Source organism: Sorex fumeus, unplaced genomic scaffold (assembly GCF_029834395.1).
Source record: "Sorex fumeus unplaced genomic scaffold, SorFum_2.1 ptg000002l, whole genome shotgun sequence".
Classification (NCBI taxonomy): domain Eukaryota; kingdom Metazoa; phylum Chordata; class Mammalia; order Eulipotyphla; family Soricidae; genus Sorex; species Sorex fumeus.
Genome location: NW_026606059.1, coordinates 50,147,977 through 50,171,331, shown reverse-complemented (window position 1 = coordinate 50,171,331; position 23,355 = coordinate 50,147,977). Strand labels below are relative to the sequence as shown.

The following is a 23,355-nucleotide window of genomic DNA, read 5'->3' as shown; positions in this document are numbered from 1 at the left end:
TGGAGCGGCTGTTCCCACTCTACAGGGCCTCTGTTCTGCAGATGGAGGAGAACACACAACCAGGCCAGAGTACCTACCTGCTGGCTTGAAGCAGACACAAGTGCTGAGAGGGGGAACCAAGTTACTGACTGGGGGGCTGGGGGGCAGAAGGTGAGCAAGGGGCCAGCCTCTTCCCCACCACACCTGGTGAATCCAGGCCTCCCATTCTCACCAACTGTGAGAACCTAGGTAGGCTGTTTCACCTTTCTGAGTTTTAGTATATCCCTATTGAGTTTGGGTTCTGGGCTATACCCAGCACTGCTCAAGGTTTATTCCTGCTTCTGCATACAGGGATCACTTCTGGAGGGCTTAGGGGAATGTATGGGTTACTGAGGGTCAAATCTGGGTTGGCCACATGCAAGGAAAGCACCTTACCCTGTACTGTACTAACTCTTTGACTCCAAGTTTCAGTAACTTTGAAGTGGAGGACCCAGCATCTACTCTCCTATTGACTGTAGTAATTAGAGAGCTAGGGTAGAGCACATGCCTCACATGTGTGAAGGGCTGGGGCTCTCTTCCTGGCAACACACACACACACACTCAGTAATAGATTAAGTGTAAGTTAACACATATGATGAATTACTACAGTGCCAGACACAGCATTAGGGGGCACTTGCAGGTGCTAACTTCTTGTAGCTCCAAAAGGATACGAGGTACTTTCCTATTTAAAGATTCTGGGGCAGGGGCTGGAGCGATAGCACAGTGGGTAGGGCATTTGCCTTGCATGCAGGTGACCCGGATTTGATTCCTAGCATCCTGTATGGTCCCCTGAGCATGCCAGGAGTCATTCCTGTGTGCATGAGCCAGGTGTAACCACTGTGCATTGCTGGGTGTGACCCCCCCCCCCAAAAAAAAAAAAGAAAAAAGAAAGATTCTAGGGCAGAGAGAATACAGGGAGTAAGGCCCTTGTCTTGCAGATGAATGACCTAGGTTCATGCCCTGGCATCGTATATGGTTCCCTCAGCATTGCCAGGAGTGATCACTGAGCACAGAGGCCAAGAATAAGCCCTAAGAACCACAGGTTTTACCAATCCTAAACCCACAAAAACGTTCTAAATAAATGAAAAATTATCATCTTATTTTTCTTCCCAGACAGAAGGCTGTTTCCAAAAATCGGGAAAGCACAAGGAGCTTGGAGATGGTCTAGCAGACAAGGCATGCTTTAGGTGAAGCACAGGCATGAAAAGCTAGTCTTTGGATCTCTACCTTTCCAGGGTTACCTCAACACCAACCACTTGCACTCGTCTTCCAAGGCTGTACTCCGGATCTGCTATGTCCTTAAATATGTGTGGCTCTGCTACTCTATTATTTGGAGGAAGGGGTTCGGGCCACACTGGCAGTGCTCAGAGGACCACACGTGGTGGTAGGGATTTGAACTGGGGTCAGGGACTCATGAAAAATTTCTGACCTCCTCTCTGGCCCCTACTTTATTTTTATTTTCTATTTAAAAAAAACTTTTAAAAAAGTTATTCACAATATTTGATTACATTTAATATTCAAACACCAATCCCACGACCATTACATCTTCCCACTATCATACTTCCATCCTGAATCTCAAACTCTGCCCCCAAAGCAGAACTGGAATAATTTATTTTTTGTTGCTTGTTAGGAATAATCCACTAAAAATGAGACAAAAAGGTTTCCCTAGAGGAAAGCGCGTGAAGACTGTTGTATTTCACCCAGGAGCATTAAGCCCTTCTATAAGAGATTAGTAACATGCTGTTAAAGGTTGAGCCTTGTTTGCTTATCTATGTCTATATCTATACATCTGTATAAATATATTTCCCCCTAAGAGTGGTTGACTTCTACTTAAAACTAATCAAATATGGTATGCTACTCTTGGTGTATTTGTGGTGTGGTGTAAAGTATGAGATGTCTAGGAATAGATTCACTCATGGGTGAGTCTCGTTTGAGTCTGTGGAGAGCCACACCCCGTGCTTCGGGTTGCCTCGAATGAAACAGGCTGGTGAGGAATCTGGCAGGATGGTTATGGTGTATTCTTCTGTGGTCTCTTCCGAGAGATTGATATTGAGTCTCTGAATCGTGCCGGCCCCTACTATAGAGTCCTGTTCCTTGAACACTTCAACAAGCCACAGAGCAACATGGGGTTTCCTTATTGAGTCACACCTGATGATGCACAGGGGTTACCCCTGGCTCATGTATTCAGGAATTACTCCTGGCAGTATTCAGGGGAATGTATAGGATGCTGGGAATCGAACCCGGGTCAGCTGCATGCAAGGCAAACACGCTACCCACTGTACTATTGCTCCGGCCCTGCAACACTGGGTTTTTGACTTGCCACTTGCAAGTACTCTTTTTTCGGGTGAAGTCTCTAACAGCTTAACTTAAAGGTTTGTTTTTAATAAGAATCAAGCACCATGCTGGATGGGATGGGATGGTGCTTGGTTCTTCAGCGGTGGGAGTCCTCAAGGCCAAAATGGGGGAGCAATGTGGGACTGATGGGTCCACACAGTGGTAAGTGTGCTTCTCGCTGGGGCTAGAACTGGTTAGTCACATATTCCTTGACAGATAAGCCAGAGACCAGAGACAGAAATGCTCTCGGAAGGGAAAAAAGGGCACAAACTTCCGAACTTGACAGGTGGCCACTTCCTCTGGCCAGAGACTGCTGCGCTGTAGGTAGGTCATGATGGACAACAATGCTGGCACCAGGGTGACCTGAGACTGCCAGATGACAGAGGCACAGTATGACAAGTGTCCTAGAATCAGTCTGGGGGCAGGGACACGGGCAGGAAGCCTTACGTCTTGCCCGCTGTGCAAATTTGATTCCTTTAACCTGACTCTCTACAGCAGATTGTTTTTCTGACATTAAAGAGAGGTGAGCAGCCAAGGTTAATCAGCATCTCCAAACCTCCCTTCTCGTGCTAGAGAAAGAACCCCCAGATACGGCAGGTGATAGAAGGAATGCGCCTGGCAGCTATGTGCCAGCAGGCACCTATTCGGGAAGAACACAGGCCAGGGCAGGGGGCTGCGAGCTGGAGATGTGGGGAGAAGGTGAATGGATTTTCAAAAGCAAAAATGTTTTATCTGAGGCTCCGTGACTTACAACGGTCTCAGTGAAAGGGTCTCTTGCATGAAACAGTGCAGCACCTCATGGTCCACCAGGGTGTTGCTTCTTTCCCTCACTGTCATGGTGTCCTTCTCTCTCTTGGGAGAGTAGATGTTACGTGTGGGATGGGTGCATATCTTTGGGGGCCAGCATCGTTGGGGGCCAGTAGGTAGTCTGCACAGCACAGAGAACAAGAGCCATTCAGAGATATCAAGTCTGGACTCTTGGGATTTGGTTTGTGTGACCTTATTTTGAAAAAGGATTTTTTTTTTTTTTGGGAGATGGAATTATATCACAGTTCCTGAACTGAGAGTCTCTGGTTAATGCCAAAAGGGCTCTATACACACAAGCATATGTCATTTTTTTTTAAGTTTTAATACTGTACTGTGAGGTACAGTTACAGACTTACAAACGTTTCAGTCATACAATGATCGAGTACCCATCCCTCCACCAGTGCCCATTCTCCACCACCAATGGTCCCAGGATCCCTCCCACCACCCCCAGCCCACCCCCCCCCCCCCACCCCGCTTCTGTGGCAGGGCATTCCCTTTTGCTCTCTCTCTCTCTCTCTCCTTTTGGGTGTTGTGGTTTGCAACAGAGGTATTAAGTGGCTATCATGTTCAGTCTATAATTCTATAGATGCACACACTTATCTTCATAGGGGAAAGGTGAAGAAGAAAGGAACTGTGAGAGGCACACAGAGGAGGAAAGGAGAAGGCAACAGAACACAGAGGGAGACGCTGGAGTGACACAGCCACAGGCCAAGGAACAGGTGATGCCAGCAAGTATTTCTCAGAAGCTGAGAGAAGCAAGGGGATTCTTTGCAGACACTCTGAATAGACAAAAGTCCCGTCAAAATATAGACCTGCAGCCTGGCTTTATAATATGATGTAAAAAAACAAGGACGTTTCTGTGACATACCACTGAGCCATTCTACACAAGCTAGGCTACGTATATGATAATAATAGCTCACATCTACATCGTCCTTCCTATGTTCTGGGTCTTGTGCTTGGCATGATTTCCTTAGATAATTTTCACAGGAAAATTGTCTGATACAGGTATTATTAATGAGCCTCAAAACTGAGTTACATGATAATTCAAAGACAGTTGCCAAATGCTGTGGGTTTACCAAGTGGTAGAGATGAATTCGAAAGTCGGCACTAAAACCCAGGGTTCACCCTGCAGCACTAATCTACCACTAATCTACTTATGTACCAAGGCAGAAACTGCCCACATCCTTGCAGGAATTCGTAATGTGCTGGGAAAGAGAGTGACGCAAACAGAACCATGGTGAGAAGCCCTGGGCCAGAGGAGAACGAAAACATAGGGGCAGGTTGAGGGCATACTTTGAGCAAAGGCTCAGATCTTAGAAGACAGAATGGGAATTACTGAACCCCAGCGTCCCCCTCCCCCCTCCCATGACTGGTGTTCCCCAGCCCTCCAGTCCCAGGTTCTGTCCAGTCCTGCTCTTGGACAGTCCAAAGCACCTCACCTCATGGGTTGGGGAGAGGTGGGAAGTTTAGAGGAACACAACCGCACTGGAAAGGTGGTTTTTGGTTCACAGAGGAAGATGCAGGCATTAGACAAATGCGGACTGGGCATTTGATCTGTCCTATACTGCCTGGCCCTTCCCTTTGGCTTTTGGAACATAAAATCAGCAAGAAACAGGCAGGGCAAAATAGCACTCATACAACATAAAGCATGAGCACTGGGCCAGAGCCACTTCAACTGACCCAGTGAAAATATCCGGGTCTACAGGGGCCTGGGAGCAGATCTCAGAGTTGCACGCGCGTCAATTCTGAAAGAATAGGCCTGATAATACCAGATCTACCAGGCGGGACCGTTTGGGAGTGACCACAAATCTGACAGGAAGAATGTCTGTGATTAGAGTTTGAATTTTGTTCTTTAAAGATGGTTGTAGATGGGACTCCAGTTGGTAAGACATCAGCAGAATGCCTGGTATCCACATCTCCCCAAAGATTCAATGCTCCTACTTGCTATCAGGAGGGCGAAAACTTGAATTTTATAAAGCGAGGACTTTACTTCTTGGCATAAAATGTCCCCTGTTTAAACAAAAACCAAAACCACCACCAACGAAACATCCCAAATACCAGCTGTTGATCCTACTGCTGAGGTGAAAAAAATAGAAAAACATGATGATTTTGTTTGTTTCTCGGTGACATATGGACTCAGGGTTTACTTGTGGCTCTGTGCTCAGGGATCCTGGCAGGGGTCTTGGAGGAATATATATATAGCCCTAGGGATCAAACCTGGGTTAGTTGCGCACAAGGCAAGCACTTACCCACAGTACTATCAGCCCTTCTGATAATCCGTAGGTCAGAAAACAGATACAATTGTAGAAGGAATCAGTATAATAAATGCAGAGCACAGAGTAAAAAAATGCATGAAATGGAATTACCAATAAGCAGCATTAGGGAATTATGAAAAGGTTTAATTTTGTAATTTGAAAATCTGCACTGGACACTAGTGTCCTTCATGGAATGATTTTGGGGGAAATCCTGGATGAAATCTGAAGGCCCTAGAATGCAACCTCAGAATGTGAAGACATACCTAAGATGGTAAGCATGACATGGGGGTGTTCTGTTTTGAAGCCCTTCCCTTGTCATACCCGGGAACTAGTTTAATAGGTAACACCCTGCAAAGGTCTCCTCTGAAAATGTCTCCTGTACATTCTGATGCTCTGATTTGTATTTATTTATTTAATCAGTTTTCTAGTACTTACGATGTCAAGGAAATAGTAAAGAACACTTACTTTAATCATCTACCCATCTCCTTCACAAGACCATGAACAACTTGAACATATGGGTCAAGAAGCCCAAAAACACTTGGGTTAGATGATAAACAGGCTGCCAATCTGCAAATGGGTAGAATTAATTTCCCCCAAAACTTCAGAATTTCAGAGCACCCGGCACAGAGTTCCTCCTCCTCCTCTTCTTCTTCTTCTTCTTTTTTTTTTTTTTAAAGGTGCCTTTAAGAGCATCTGGCAAAGCTGCCTACTCCTTGCTATTAAAAAACTCAAGGGTCAAAAAAAAAGTCACAATGAAACTCATTGACACGTGAAGAGCTATGTGCTTATTCAGCAAAGAGTTTCATTCTCTGAGGGCCTGTGTGGGCCAGGCCTCTGCTGGGTGCTGGAGAGACACTGGGTTCTTGACAGACTCTCTGGCCAGCCAGTGGAAGCATTCTAGTGAACTCAACATGCAAACAAGAAGGAAAATTTGTTCCTTGTGGATAAAAAAAATTTGCTCTTTGCAGTTAATGTTAGAAATGGCTAAACTATTCTTTGGCTCTGGGCAGGTTTAATTATTCTCTGGCAGTTATGAAGTTCTAGACCCAGTGAATACTAGGAATAACCAACCATATAAACAAAAAACCCAAACAAACCCAAAACCAAAAAAACAAGAGAGACGCAGTTTCTGCTCTCATGGAGCTTACAGGCTTACAACATAGAGGACGAGGTGCTCTGAAAGGACCATGGGTGCTTGTGTGTGTGTGTGTGTGTGTGTGTGTGTGTGTGCATGCACGTGTGAGTGCGTGCGTGTGTGTATGTGTGTGTGCATTTGTGTGTGTGCGCGTGTGCGTGTGCGCGCGCGCGTGTGCAAGCGCACTTGAGGAGCTGGTGGGGTGGGGGCAGCAGGAGACAGTGCCCTTAGAGGAGGGTGGGTGAGGCAGCCAGTCAGGTCACTCAAGCTGAGGAGAAAGAAAAGAGGAAGTCAGCTGTTCACAGGCCCAGAGGGAGCTGCAGGAGGTGGGGGTCAGGGAAGAGAGTCCAGTGCTCTGGAAGAGAAAGGTGTGAGGGGTGTGGAGCAGCAGCGGAAGGGATGAGAGCTATGAGCTGGCTGACGCCCTCCAAGTCCTGTGCTGAAGGGTACGCGAGTATACATTTTTCCCCAAGCACAAGGTGATAAGCAACTGTGACCTGATTTATTGTTTAACAAAACCCATTCTGGCTCTTGAGAAGAGGATGAATTACTTTGTTTTCTGAGTCTTTGCTTCTTCCCCTGTAAGAACTCTCAAAATTGCTATGGGGACTCAACGAAGAATCTGTGGGAGGCTTAGCAGTGTCTGGTGCATAGGGAATGCTCAACACCTGAGGATGTTTTTTTCCCCTCCAACAGTGTTTTCGCTCATTTGGTTCATTTTCGGGCCCACCTGGTGATGCTCAGGGCTTACTACTGACTCTCTGTGCCCAGGAACCACTCTGGGGCAGTGCTTGGGTGACTTGATGTGGTGCTGGGGATCAGCCCAGGGTCATCAGTGTCTAAGATAAGTGCCTTAACCCCTGGACTAGCTCTCCGACCCCTAATTACATAACTCAATTGTTTTAAAATAATCTTAAACCTTTTCCAAAAATGCTTCTTGGCTTTAAGAGGCAGTAAAATCAAACTTGTATGTAACCAAGCACTTATTCAGCCTATGTGCTGTCTGGTCCCTCTGGTGCAGATGCCAAGTGTCTGCTGCCCACGGAGCTCCATGCACTGGCTGGCCTCGGGCAGCACTGGCCCTGACTTCGGATGACTTACCCCAAGGAACTGCGCCTTTGTTTTGGGGCCCATGAGGTAGTGGGCTGGGAGGGTCGGACAGGGTTCTCTTGTGTCCTGGTGGTGGGGGAGGAGGCCTCTTCTTGGACAGGGTGGAGCTGCCACTAGAGGTCTGGGTGCTTAGAGGGAGTGTTGAAGGTGGGCCAGTTGGACCTAGAAAGGAATCGAACGGGGGCAGGAAGGTTAATCCCAGTCTCACTGACACAAGCGCCAGTAAGCAATTACTTCCACACATCAACATGTGGTATGATACACAGAGACAAGAGCAAAATGCTGGATACGGTCAATCCCAATAATTCATTAACTCATCAACAGGGTCGTTAAAAACTGCTGGCCAAGTGAAACTGCAACAAAGGAGAGAAGAGCATGAGTTTTATAGCCAACATGGACTGCAAACGGGCTCAGGTCATCATTTCAGTATAATGAGGAAAAAAAAAAGACACCTTTTGAAATGAATAAATCACAGTGGGGATTGCAATACATACTGCAGAACAGAGCACACAGTGTTTGGCAAAATCGGTGGAGACAGAGCAGAGGCCTAACCATGAAAACGCCATAAACCAGAACACTGAAGTAGTCAAAAGACACCATTTTCCCCTCTGATACAAGTTTTTGTCAACTTTGGATGAAGGTTTTTTTTTTTTTTCAAACGACTTTCATCAATAATGTGGGATGGGCTAGAGCGATAGTATAGTGGGTAAGGCACTTGCCTTGCATACAGGCAACTTGAATTCAATCTCTAGTACCACATATAGTGCTCGGAGCACTACCAGGAGTGATCCCTAAGCACTGAGCCAAGAGTAAGCCCTGAGCATAGTCAGGGTGTGTCGCCCAAACAAAAACAAACTAAAAAATGATAATATAAAGAAAGATATTGGAAAAAAGAAATATTGTAATATAAAGAAAAATTGTAATATAAAGAAAGATATTGGAAAAAAAGAGAGATGCAAAACTCTTTGTCTCTCCAATTCTGAATGATTCGAGAAATCATATACCACCTATTTTATTAGAATTTGAATAAGTTATATTAGACACTGATTTTCATGGATTCAAAAAAGGACTACAGGATAGCAGTAATGATATTAAAATCACACACACAAATCATTACTGCAGAAATTGAGATTTTTAAACTAATGTTTTAAGAAAAACAATGAGTCTGTCTTAAAGAGTTATTATGGGAGTGATATATATGGCATTAGTTCTATCTATTCAAAGTGACAATGGGGAGTTTGTATATTGGGCACTTTGACAAAAATATATCTTATGAAACTACTACCTGGTAGCAGTAAAAGTAAAAAGAAAAATAGAGAAAAAGAAAGATGAAAAAGACAAAGAATAGCACACTGCCATGCCAAATGTTTAACACAAGAGTATACCTGAAGATCCAGAAAGGCTCCAAAAGAGCTTTTTACATTCTGTGTAGTAAAAGAAAAGCTTAATTATTGCTGGTCTTATTTCTTGGTCGAAGGAACTTTGATATTTCCCATTATCAATTACTGGTCGGTATTACGACTGATCTAAATTATTATTCTCAAAGGCATCAGATCTTAGAAGTCCCTACTATTAAAATTAATCTCAGTGAAAAATCAGTTTTAGGATAAAAAGACCCTAACTACAAAATTCATTCTATTTTACTATGTGATAGATTATTTACTGCTTCCTATTGTCCCAAATTAATGCCTAAGTATGGTAACAATCACTGAAGTTTCAGAGACGATTTAAATTTTTTAACAATGCCTCTTAATAGTCTTACATTTGTATAATGCACTTTATTTTCAAAATGTGTTCAGATATGCTACACTCCTTGATTTTTATAATCATCTATGAAAAGTGTGTCTGGTATCATTATCTTCATTCTACAGTCAAGAAAATGGGGTCCTGTAACATGACACTCACCATAACCATGATGCTGAACCCCTGCACCAGGCACCCTGGAGGTGGGGTGAGGGAGACCTCTCCCCGCCCCAAGGGACCCAGCCCCGGCAGCCGAAAATCTCCTGAACTCAACCACTGCCATACTCACGGCCGCTCTCCACATGCTCAGGCCGACGAGTGAACCTATTTCTGGACACTTCACACCACACACCCTACCCATACTCCTAGAGTACTGCACCACATTTGATGGGGTTCAAAGTAGGAGGCAACCAATCTTAGAGGGAAATACATATATTTTTTACTTTATATAATAGCACACAAGGCTCAACCTTTAACAGCATGTTAGTGAGGTCTTATTGAAGGGCTTAATGGCCCCTCGGTGAAATACAACAATCTTCACACTTTTTCCATTAAGGAAACTTTTTTTGGTAGTATTTTCAGCGGTTTTCCATAACAAGCAAGCAATAGAAAATATATTATTTCAGTTCTGCTTTGGGGCAGGGGTTGGGGTTTGGGATGGAAACATCTGAAATATAAAAAAGATACAGAAAGGTTTTAGGTAACTTCTTAGGCAAAGTTTAAAGAAGAATTTGTTAATTGGCATAGAAAATAACTTCCCAGTATTTGATTACAATGTGGTAGGTAGCATTTTTATTTTTCCTAATATCTTGCACAGCACTTTATGCTACTGAAATCTAAACTAATTAGGAATGGTTTTCAAGGTTGTTAGATTTTTCTTAAGGCAAATATGTAATTACCAGAATTTTACGATTTGATACACACTGAAATATTTTTATTTTAATAAAGCAGACTTTGGCAAGGAAAAAAAAAGAAAATGGGGTCCTGAGTTCTGGTGTGACTGAAATGACAAACTTGAAGTGTGGAGCTGGGACCACAAAGCCGAAGTCTCAGAGGCACATGCGGCGCTCACCTTGTCATACAAAATGTTGTTGCTATTTCTGAAAGCCAGAGTTGAGTGGCCCACATGCTAGGCACACGCGTGAAAGTACACCCAATGTTCAGTATTAGGAAGGGCAATTTCTACCCTTGAAAGGAAAATAGGTATCAGACAAATGATGAGACTCTAGCAGATTCATCTTTACTGCCATCTAGGGACTCTCTGAAGTTGTGCACCCAAAAGGTCATACAATTCGTTCCAAGCGCCATCTCCAAACAAATGCTGTCAAAGAAACACACGGAGCCATGGCTCTGAACAAAGCTGTATATGTACTGTGTGATTTTAGGAGCGATCATACCAAACAGTGATCCTGGAATCACAAACCCAGCAAAACCGAAACCTCAATATGCAAGCATTAGTGTTCCAAAAACATCGCATATTTTAGACTTAATTTCTTTACTTTTTCTATTCCAACCTATATTATTTATTGTCGTTTTCCCCAGACTGCAGGTCTTTCCTGGTTTTGTTCTGTTTTTGGGTCACACCCGGTGATGCTCAGGAGTTATTCCTGGCTCTGTGCTCAGGAATATACTTTTTTTTTTTTTTTTGCTTTTTGGGTCACACCCAGCAATGCTCAGGGGTTACTCCTGGCGGTGCTTGGGGGACCATATGGGATACCGGGAATTGAACCTGGGTTGGCCATGTGCAAGGCAATTGCCCTATCCACTGAACTATCGCTCCGGCCCTCAGAAATATAGTTCTGACAGTACTCAGGGGACCATATGAGGTGCTGAGGATCAAACCTGGGTCTGCTGTGTACAAGTACCCTACTCAATGTGCTATTGCTTCAGACCCAGACTGCAGGTTCTATTTGGGCACGGTGCAGAGTAACAATGCATGCACAAACTGCTACCTGCATTTTTTTTTGCTCCCCCATTCAAGTAACATTGCATTATAAAATATATTTCAGGTATGCATCATTTAAAAAAAGCTACTGTATATACTACATCAACTTCAGCGTTAGAAAGTTCAATTCTATTCCTTATTATACTTTTGCCCAATTTTATTCTTTCATCTTGTTTTTTTAGTAGCGGCAATCTAATCTTCAAAGTCTAAAACATTGAACTTGGGGAGGAGGTGTTTTATCATTTTATTTATCCCATTGTTTGCTTTCTTTATATACCACCTGAATAAAATCATACAGCATTCATTTTTTTCTAGATGAGTGATTTTGGGCTGGGGATGCTGTTCAGCAGTGAAGCACATGCCTTGCATGTCTGAGACCCTGAGCTTGAATCAACAGCATCATTTAAAAACAACAACAAAAGACTAGTGATTCTAAAGAAGACAGTAGGTCTCATTTAATGCGTGACCCTGGGAGCAGAAGACACTATGTTAATTTTGGAAAGGAATATTCGATACTGAAATGCAATTTCATTCTTCAGAAAACACACACACAGACCTACCTACCTACCTACTATTTTGTACTAGAAGCTAAGGAAAGAGGCTACCAAATCTTGGATGGTAGGGCAGGAGTTAGCTAAAAAGCATTAAGGCCAGAGAGATAGAGAGAGAGGCCTTGCATGTGGCTGTGGCCAAGATCCTGGTTCAAATCTATGGCATCAAATTCAAATCCCAAGTACTTCCAGAGGTTGGTCCCTGAGCCCAGAGCCAGGAGCGGTTCCTGAATAGAGCTAGGCACGACTTCCTTCCATCCCCCCCCCCCCCCCCGCACAAACCATCATATCAGACCACAGAAAGAGCAAATCTAATTATTTCATTTTCAAAACTTGAAACCCCAAGAAAACTTCTAAGACGAGTAGCTAGTCTTGAAAGAACAAAAGACTGTTACATGCAAAATTAATCTAAGTACTGACATAGGAAAGAAATAATTTTCACAGGACAGAGATAGCTAAAAAAAAAAAACCAACTTGAAAATAAGAATAAACGCAGCATCCAGGATCAACTCTTAAGGCAGTGGGGGAGGGGGGGGGAAGTGAGGAGATATGGATAAGTTTCTCATTTTAACTATGTCTCTGCCTATGGGAGGAAAAAGAAACTGCTCTTGTGCCCCAAGTATTACTGACTGCTATGCCAGGCTATCTTCTATTTCTTTTCCTTCAAGATATGGGACAGATCTTCCAAAGCTGCTCTATGTAACACGGAGGTTAAGTTCAGTTATTAGAAGGTCTTGGAAGATCAGACTATACCTGTCTTCCTGTAACCTAGGATGCCTGGCTTGTAGTCTTGCATCTCCAATAGCCTTCTTGTTATCCCACTGGACATTCTGATATGCCTTCAATTCTAGTAGTTCCCACGAAATCCTCCTGAGCCATGCTATTATAAGTACCTCAATATCACTGGCTCAGGGAAGTCTTGTCACAAGCATGTCCTGAAGTCAGAAAGTGCATGCATGTCTCATGACTATATGGCAGAAGCCCTGGTGACCGTGCTGGGCAGTGGCAAGCTGGATCCTTGCTCTTTCCTCCTGAGTTCAATCATTTAGACTCAAAGGACTGCAGCTCTCTCCTGAGGACCCATAGGAACTGTTTTCTTTGATCTATAAAGCCTCTTTATAGGGAATTAGCATCTACTTACACATTTGAGGCGGTCTAAATTAAACCTCGCCATATAGGGCATTATCTTCAACAAGGAATTTTTTTTTCATTTACTCCAGTAAATGAAGCTGGAGCGATAGCACAGTGGGTAGGGCGTCAGCCTTACAAGCGGCCAACATGGCCGACCCGAGTTCGATTCCTCCGCCCCTCTCGGAGAGCCCGGCAAGCTACCGAGAGTATTCGATATGCCAGACACAGTAACAACAAAGTCTCCAATGGAGACGTTACTGGGCCCGCTCGAGCAAATCGACGATCAACGGGAGGGCCTTTACCTTTACCTTTACTCCAGTAAACCATGTACTGATAATGGAATATATATATTTAAAAAAGAAAAAAGGCTTGAAATCTCAATCACCTTATAGTTAAAATCTTCTGTTTTATAAGTTCTCTACAGTTCTATTTATTGAGTATTGTATGTCAAAGCCTGGCAAGCTACCCGTGACATATTCGATATGCCAAACACAGTAACAACTGTCACAATGGAGACATTACTGGGCCCGCTCGAGCAAATCGATGAACAACGGGAGGACAGTGACAGTGACAGTATGTCTAACCTAACATTGAGAAGTATTACCTAGAACTCACCTTACAAAGTGGTATTATTATCATGACTTCTTTACAGGGTAAAAAGACCCAGCGCCCCAAGTACTGGGGACACTGCCTGGCGTTGTCTGACTGAGGTCAGGCACTCAGCCTTGTCAACACCCTGAGAACTGCACCATGCCCAGCCAGGCGAGAACATTCACGGATGTAACCGTGTCCCCTCCTCACCTCATCTGCTGAGGGTCAACTAGAAACAACTGCTTGAAGATCATCCAGATGGTCACCCCTTTGCCTATAGAATTGTGCTTCCACTTAAGGCCTAATGGAATGAAATCTTCTCTAGGTCAGAGGGCTTCTCATCCTTCCCAGATTATAAATTTCTTCAGGACTACAGTCATACCATAATTTCTCTCAGGATCCAACGCATTCTGGGTATTCAACACAAGTACATGTGTTGGGTAACACTGGGTTGTCCTTGCAGCTCCCACAGGGAGCTTAAGGTTTATTGAGCCACTCTCACAACAGTGCAACTGAGGCACACCCAATTCCACCAGGCACTAATAATCCTGACCTGCTACTCTCTTTCCTTTATGTCATTTGTATGGTTTATTCAGCAATGTCTTTTTTGTACAGACACAGGAAGACAGGTGATGCTATGCTATGTAACTGCTATTCTCTTTCCTTTATGTCATTTGTATGGTTTATTCAGCAATGTCGTTTTTGTACAGACACAGGAAGACAGGTGATGCTATGCTATGTAACATCAAAATCAACTGACTTCAAAAAAATTATTATCCCTGGGCATCCATATATACTTAACTTAAGCCTCAGTTTCCCTTCATTCCTAGCACTCCAAGAGCAGGGTCTCGATGGGGAATGATGGACCCACAGTAAGCTGTGAGCTACCCTGCCATCAAAAGGGCCGGCCAAGCGCCATGATATTTAACTATATGTTGAGAGCATAGTCATGGACAAACTCTGTCATGACCCAAAAAGAGGTAACTGAATAAGGACCCTGATGGGGTTAATGAAGACTAACCTGGCTGAGGACTGTGGTCTGGAATATATAGTGAAATGTTCCTAGGAAGAGCCCAACTTTAAGCTTGATTATCTCTTACTGTGCTCATACAAAACGACACTGCTAGAAGTATTATGAGAAGTAAAATTACTATAACACTTTAAATGGATTACTAGATGAGGAAAGAAGAAAGCAACACACTAGGATCTCCTAGTAATCTTGAGTAATCTCCTTACATGAGATTTTTTGTTCTTGAGTTAATCTTCTGAAGGAGTGGCCTTTACCTCTCTTTGTTGTCATGATAATGTTCAACCCCACCTTTATATCCCTACCCTACATGAATCCTACACAACTATGCTGTAAGGGGATGGGGAAGAGAGAAAAGGAAGACTTGGGGAGAGAGAAGACTGAGAGAGAAGACTTGAGAGGACTTGCGAGAGAGAACGACAACATGAGGGGAAAGGAGAAGACAAAGACTTCCGAGGAAAGAGATTTGTGGAAAAGGATGAAGACTTGCGGCTGGCGAGACTTGTGGCTGGCAGAGAAACTTGTAGGAGGTAGACTGCACTCTAGGAAAGAGATGCTGAGGAGACAGTGAAGACTAGATGCTGACTAGTCCTAGATGTTGAGGATGAGAAGGTCGACAACGAGACATTGAAGACGAGGAGAATTGAGACTTTGAAGACTTTGAGGTATGGGAGGAGACGAGGATGATGGAACTCTGATGGCTGGGACTATGGCCAAAATGACGACTACAACTGCGCCGTAAAGGGAGAGATCAGATGACACCGGGGAGGAAAGAGAAATAAACTGACTACGGACCAGCCCTGGGTCCTGGTTCCTGTTTTGCCCCTTCCCTTGCCCGTCTTTTGCCCGTCCTCTGGCCTGGGGAGGCAGCTCTCGGTCCGCTGAATGCCTTGGCCATGTCCTGCCTGCGCGGGCCCATTGGAACCACCGTCTTTATCTTTTACGGAAACTTACATCCATGGAAATAAGTCTGGCATAAGTCTGGAAGATTCATTTCTCTCAAGGTCCTCCTATGTTCAGTTTTTAGCAGGTACACAAAATAAAGTCCTTTGAAATTTCAGAAATATAATTTTTCATGTTTAGAAATTAGCTTCAAAATTTAGCTTAGCTTAGGGGGGCTGGAGCAATAGCACAACAGGTAGGGCATTTGCCTTGCATGCGGCTAACTGGGGTTTGATTTCCAGCATCCCATATGGTCCCCTGAGCACCACCAGGAGTAATTCCTGAGAGCACGAGCCAGGAGAAACCCCTGTGCATTGTTGGGTATGACCCACCCCCCCAAAAAAAAGATAAAAAAAGGAGAATAGCTCCCCAACATGACATGTGATTTTGCTTTTACAAAAGTTGCCTCCTTACTTATCTGGGTCATGTTTTCACTGACTGTGGTTTATCCAATCAAGCCCTGCGAGGTTTCCACTCCATGCTGGGGACGCACATTGCTGGGTTCTGCTCCCTAAGTGAAACTGGGACACATCATGGGAAAACAAGACTTCTCTGGTCTTTTCATCCAGTCTGAGGTTGCCTGTCCTTCTCTCTCTGTCAGGGCACCTGTCCTACAAAGACATTCCACTGCTTTCTCTACCATGTCAACACCAGCTCCCTGAGCAGGGAAGCTCCTCACTTTTGGCAATAGACACCCAGTACCTAAAAACTTTGTTAAAAGGAATGCATGCAGAAGAATAAATAATTGCTATCTGCCAAATGCTCACTGTGCTAATTACCTTACAGATATCAATGTCCTCTTTGACCAGCAAGGTACACTTGCTAGTCTTGAACCTTCAGATTGAAGACTGTGAAACTCATCAAAATCAGAAAAATGTTGAAGACAGATTAGACAAGAACAGGTCTGGCATTCAGAGAAGGAATGGTTCCCCTGGGAGGGGAAGGGAAAGAAGAGTTTATGGAAGTGATGACTGACCCTCACAGGGGCTCACTGATGTTGTGTAGAACTTCAGAGATTGATGTACTCTGGACTGCATGTTCCTCTCTACCTCTCTTTGATATAGAGTGGAATTTAGTGTCTTCATCTAATCTGAAGGTAAAGGACCATCTGATTTGATGACACCAAGTATCCCACGTGCTGTGCTGCTTTTGAGCTACGCATCTCCCAAAGCTAGCACCAGCTTAAAGCAGGAAGCCCAGGTTATAGAAGTTCAGGATTACTAGATCTGGATACCCATATGCTATTCAGGAAGACTACATAAAGCCTGCTTCTAGGGGAATGTTTTCACGGAGAAAAAGAAATAAAACATAATTAGCATATCAGTTAGCTTTCTACAACCTTGAAAAGTTACTTCTGTTAAGGAAGTTAAGCTTCATTAAAAATTCTATCTTTGAGGGTGTTGGGAGGATCCTCCTCCCAGGATGGAAGAAGCATGCTGAAAGTAGACCATAGACCATAGACCAAACATGATTGCCACTCAATGCCTCTTTTGCAAACCACAACACCCAAAAGGAGAGAGAGAACAAAAGGGAATGCCCTGCCACAGAGGCAGGGTGGGATGGGGGGAATAGGGGGTGGGAGGGATACTGGGATCAGTGATGGTGGGAAATAGGCACTGGTGGAGGGATGGGTATTTGATCATTGTATAATTGAAACCCAAGCACAAAAATTTGTACATCTACAACTGACCTCATGGTGTCTCATAAAAAAAATCTATCTTTGAGACTGGCACACATCAAAAAGAATAAATACAACCAATGCTGGCGCAGATGTGGGGGGAAAGGGACTCTCTTTCATTGTTGGTGGGAATGCTGACTAGTTGTTACCGAAGAAATATATCTCGGGGGTGCAAAACAGCACAGTAGAAAAGACATCTGCACCTATATGTTCTCTGCAGCACTGTTCACAATAACCAGAATCTGGAAATAGCCCGAGTGCCCGAGAACAGATGACTGGTTAAAGAAACTGTGGTGCATCTACACAACGGAATATTATGCAGCCGTCAGGAAAGATGAAGTCATGAAATTTGCTTATAAATGGGTAGGCATGGAAAATATCATGCTAAGTCAGAAAGAGAGGGACAGGCATAGAATGACTGCACTCATTTGTGGAATATAAAATAACAGGATGAGACAATAGAGACAAATGCCACGAAGATTGCTCTACAGTTGAAGGCCCAACTCATGAGCTGAGGAAGAAGGCAGCTGGGATAGAGAAGGGATCAGTAAGTCAATGATGGTTGGAGGGTTCGCTTGTGATGGAAGATGTATGCTCAAAGTAGATAAAGGACCAAACATGATGGCCTCTCAGTATCTACTACAAACCAAAATGCCCCAAAGTAGAGAGAGTAGGAAGGAAAATGTCTGGAGCCAGGAGTGGTTTTGGGTGGGGGTGATGGGAAAGATACTGAGGACATTGGTTTTGGAACATGTATGCTGGTGCAGGGATAGGTGTTTGATCATTTTATGACTGAAACTCAATCATGAAAGCTGTGCAACTTTATCTCACAATAATTCAATTAAATAAAAAAATTCTTTCTTTTGCGATGAAGTGCCAACATTGTCCCAGATTTCACCATTCAGAACACCTGCATATTTCAGACTTGGCTGACTTCACTCTGGCCCATTCCCAAAAGGTCTCCTGGGTAAGGTCTAGGTGTCAAAATATTGCCCATGCCAGCAGCCGAGTCCTTCCTGGGGCACTTCCTCCATGCCAGGTGCTGAGCTTTACTCTTCACAGAGTTTCCACAATACCTCACATCACTACAGTTGTTGTCATTGCTATGTAAACGGTATACATGGAATTGTATCACTGTATTACTGCCGTCCCGTTATTCATCGATTTGCTCGAGCGGGTGCCAGTAACATCTCCATTCGTTCCAGCCCTGAGATTTTAACAGCCTCTCCTTATTCGTCCTTCCCAATGCTGCCCTATTGGAGGCTCTTTCAGGGTCAGGGAAATGAAGTTCGTTATAATTACTGTTTTTGGCATATCGAATACGCCACGGGTAGCTTGCCAGGCTCTGTCGTGACATGGAATTGTAGAAGAGGCTAAAATGACTGACTGAGGGCTTATTTTTCTGTGGTTAAGTTTGACAAATATTTTATGTATCTATTGGGTTAGAGGGACAATTCAGGATGTGAGGGATCAAACCTCGGTTGTGTGCATGCGAGGCAAATATCCTACCTGCTGTACAATCGCTCAGGCCCCAAGTTTTAATTTTAAATAGCTGTTTCAATGGATGATTTTATGTGTCAACTTGGCTGGCCAAAAGTGCCCAGGCTAGATGTTGCTGTAAGCATTTTTTTTTTCCTTTCCATTCTTTGTTTCTGGGTCTCAGCAGCAGTGCTCTGGAGACATTCCCAGCTCTGTGCTTGAGAGTTGCTGCTGGTGGGTGCTTGGAGGACCATATGTGGTGTGAGGGATGAAATCAGGTATGTGCTCAACCCACTGAGCATCTTTCCAGCCTAAAACTAGTTCTGAAAAGGATTAACACTTTAATTTTTTTTTTTTTTTGCATTTTGGGTCACACCCAGCGATGCTCAGGGGTTACTCCTGGCTCTGCACTCAGGAATTATTCCTGGCAGTCCTAGGGGACCATATGGGATGCCAGGATCAAACCTGGGTTGGCCGTGGGCAAGGCAAATGCCCTACCCGCTGTACTATCACTCTGGCCCTGTGAGCAACACTTTAATTGGGTTACATAATGTGCCTGAGGCTCATTCAATTAGTATAAAGGCTTAAGAAAAAAAGTGGGAACCCCTCTAGAAAAAACCTGCTTCCAGACAATTATCATTTTTTGCTGGTAACTCCAGACTGCTGATCAGTTCTGTTAAAATTTGAGCTTGCCAGCACCTATAATCATGGGATCCAATTCCTTAAAATTTTCTCTCTCTATGTACAAACACACAAACACCACTACCCTCTGTCAGTATCTGTGTGTGTAGGGGGGCAGATATTTCCTTCTAGCTGGTTGAACAAAAAACTTAATTTTTATTCTAGAAGGTCATAATTTCTTTTGTGACAAGTTTCTTGATTTGATGTCATCATTTATTTACTTTTGCTTCTGTTTGCTTGGCCAATGAAACTGAGTTACTAAAGATACCTCTAGTTTCAGTGTAGTGAAGGATCTGACTATATTTTACTTGATAGAATTCATGAAATCAGGACTTTAACCCATTTTCATTTACTTTTTTTGCATAGCCTGAGAAAGGGCTCTGAGTTAATTTTTTTTTAACACATGACCGAGCAGTTATTATTATTATTTCTAATAATGTTCTAACAGTATTTGTTGCAAACATTTTCTTTGTTCTACTTCATATTCTTTGTTGCAGTGTTGAAGATCAAACAACTCCATAAAAAAATAACAGGGAGAGGAGATGAATAGATATATCCTCAAAGAAGACATAAAGATGGTCAATAGTTACACGAAAAAATTCTCTGCATCACTTATCACAAGGGAAATGCAAATCAAAGCAATGTAATATCACCTCACAAACAGTAAGTAAGACTGGGACACATGAAAAAATGAAAATAATCAGTGTTGGTGGGGATGTGGGGAGAAAGGAACCCTCGTTCACTGCCAGTGGGAATATCCAACATCTTTGGAAAACAATATGGACACTTTTCAAAAGACGGAGAATCGAGTTTCACATCACCCAGAAATTCTATTTGGCATCTTCTCCAATGGCCCAAAAACTCTATTCTGACAAGATATTAGTGTCCCTATGCTCATTTCAGCACCATTCACTATAGCCAAGTAGTCAAAATTTACAACCCATGTGTCCAAGAACAGATAACTGGTTATAGAGACTGTGGTGCATGTGCATGTGTGTGCATGCACGTGCACGCATGCACACACACACACACACACACACACACACAGAGGAATATTACTCGGCTATAAGAAGAGCTTTGCAATCTGCTGCTATGTTGATATATCTGGAGAGTATCATGCAGAGTTAAGTTAGGCAGAAGAGGAGGAGCAGATATAGAAAAACCCCTCTCATATGTGGAATATAAAGTAATATAGTAAGGGAATGACAGATTTCCAAAGGTAACAGAACATGAGAACTGGTCTACGGAACTGAGCTTACCATATGGTGGATGACACCAAGAGGAAACTGTTAATCTATGGCTTAGAAGGACTAAATAGCACAGTTAAATAATGTTTGTTTTGAAGAACCTATTATGTGGTGTGGATAAATCATTCAACAGACTCCTTCAGTCTCTAGAAGCATCTGTAATGACAGCCTCACAATCCTCCTGGGAGTCTCAGCAGTTTAAGACTGTAATTAAAAAAAGTGCTTTATCCATACTTTGTCTCACTGGACTCAGGTGACAATTTCTGTGAGAAGGGCAAGACAGAAATAGATCATTACCTTCAACATGGAGAAGAAGAAACAAGAAGACAGTTTGACAAACCATATGAACCATTTTACCTCTCTACCCTGTTTTATTCACTGTGAGACCTGAAGTAACTTCCTTACTTTCCAGGACTCAAGTGCTGTAGGCTGAGATATTCAGTCACTGTTTCTGTATCCTTTTAGTTCTAATAAATAAATAAAAGCACATTTCTCCCCTGCACTCGTATTTTATTTTCTATAAATTCAAGCCAATATTTTTCCCACTTTTGAGGGGGGGAGCGAAGATGACGAGGTCTAAATGTAACATATGGGCAAGGTTTAGGGTTATGAACTTATCTTGTTTGTGATGCAGAGATGAGGTATCTGTACATATCTGGACCACTAGATTCCCACACTATGTAAGCATGGGAGACCCAAACTACACCAATTAAATTTTAAAAATGTGTCTGTTAAAAGAAATCAAGTTGGGGAGAGGAAGAAAATGGGGTCGCTAGTGGTAGGATTGCAGCTGGGAACACTGCATGCCTGAAACCTGAAGACCCTAAAATTTGTAAATCATGGTATCTAAAAGTTGAAAAAAAATGGAAGTTCTATGATGAACTATTAAAGATAAAAACCAGAGATTCAGAAAGAAAGTTCCCAGAAGAGAGTAACATAGAATGACACACCACAGAGATGTCTCCAGACCCCGTGCTAAGTGGTCTTCACCAGGGCAACTCGGAGGGCGGCCAGATGAGCTTACCTCCCCACCCCCCCTGAAGTTACCAAGGGTAGTACACAATATTTGATGGGGGTTAACTAACATGTTAGTAATCTCTTATAAAAAGGCTTAATGGTTCCAGAATGAAATGTAACAATCTTCACACACTTTCTTCTAAGGAAACATGATTAGATCATTTTTGGTGAATTATTCATAACAAGCAAAACAAAAATTGTTTTGGTTGGGTCCTGGGGGGGGCACAGTTTGGGATTTGGGGTGGAAACATTCGAAATATGGTGGTGGGAAGGTATAAGGGGGATGGGATTGGTGTTCGAATATTAAATGTATTGAATTATTTATTGTGAAAAACTTTATAAAAATAAAATTAAATAAAAAAAGATAAAAACCAATCTTGATTTCCAGTCTTAATGAAAGTAAAGTGCGGGCAGCAGGAACAGAGGGAGGAGTTACTAACAAGCTTTTGCATACTTAAATTTAAGGCTTTGATTAAATTTTGCTGGACTTCACAATCCCATGAGGGATTAAGGCAGCAAAATATTTCTGTTTACTGCTTATAGGTATTAAACAGGTTCCTGAATTTCTAATTCTTCTAACTTCCTGGAGCACTTTTCAAACACTAGAAGCCTTTTGCTTATTGGTGATGTTAAATCAAATTTTCTTACATTCTGACAAGGTAGCTAGAGTTTCTTGGAAATATTCCTAGGCCAGATTCAAAATAATTTGTCCTACTTTCTTTCTTTCTTTTTTTTTTTTGCTTTTTGGGTCACACTGGTGATGCTCAGGGGTTACTCCTGGCTCATGCAGTCAGGAATTACTCCTGGTGGTGCTCAGGGGACATACAGGATGCTGGGAATCGAACTCAGGTCGGCCACGTGCAAGGCAAACGCCCTACCCAGTGTGCTATTGGTCCAGCCCCAATTCTTCCTACTTTCCCCTCTCTGTACTTCTCTTTTTTAGTAAGGTCTTTATCACGAAAGTCTGTTTCTAATATATAAGAAGCCAGCATCATTCAGACCCCTCTGCTGAGTTAGGAGGGTGACTTCTGCTGCAGGTAGTGACCCTTGCTTTACTTGCCATGGGAAACAAGCAGCTTGAGCCAGGTTCACAACATCCTGGCTTTTATGCACATGAAAAAATTAAGTTCAATGGAATGCAATAAATGATATATGCTATGAAACAGAGGACGATCCTCTCTGCATACCTCACTAGCTGATCCTCAGCAATGTCCTCTGTAAGAGCTCCACTCTCAACAGCATCACTTTCCCACCCAGAAGGGAAAGAGTGCACAATTCCAAGTCCTTTACACAGGTCATCAGAGGGCTGTACAGGCTTGTGCATCTCATCAGCACAGGCTGCCTTCCCAAAGCTGATGTCTTGCTATGAGCAGTCTAGAAAAACCCTCTGATTTTGGAAGGGCGTGATGTCTATTTCCAAGTCTGAAATCTTTTTGAGGCAGCAGGAGAAAAAGAAATCTATCCTTAGCTGACTGCGGCTGCCATGGCCAAGTCTCAAGGCACTTTTATTCAGCAGCTGGATCACTAAATAAACTTGGTCTTTGTCTTCTAGGCCTTTGGTGAAAGGCTGGTTAGAGTTCATTCATAGCTGGACAGAAATGATTAGCATTGAATCAGGCTGTATATTTTTATGGGTTCTTGTGTCTCCTTAAGAAGAAGCTAGA

The 23,355-nt window shown here is 43.2% G+C and overlaps 1 protein-coding gene across 4 annotated transcripts in view; it reads right to left on the bottom strand.

The window, feature by feature from the left end:
* ASAP1 (ArfGAP with SH3 domain, ankyrin repeat and PH domain 1) overlaps positions 1-23,355 on the bottom strand; it is a 391,490-nt gene that overhangs the window by 20,782 nt on the left and 347,353 nt on the right. For 2 of the 4 annotated variants that reach the window (XM_056107587.1, XM_056107727.1), the window contains 2 exons: positions 9,045-9,083; positions 7,651-7,821 (listed from right to left, as the gene is read on the bottom strand). The exons of 1 other annotated variant lie outside the window; for it this stretch is intronic. In XM_056107587.1, coding sequence (XP_055963562.1) covers positions 7,651-7,821; positions 9,045-9,083 — 210 coding nt within the window. The remainder of the gene's footprint in view (positions 1-7,650; positions 7,822-9,044; positions 9,084-23,355) is intronic. One more of the 4 variants, XM_056107666.1, reaches the window with a different exon arrangement.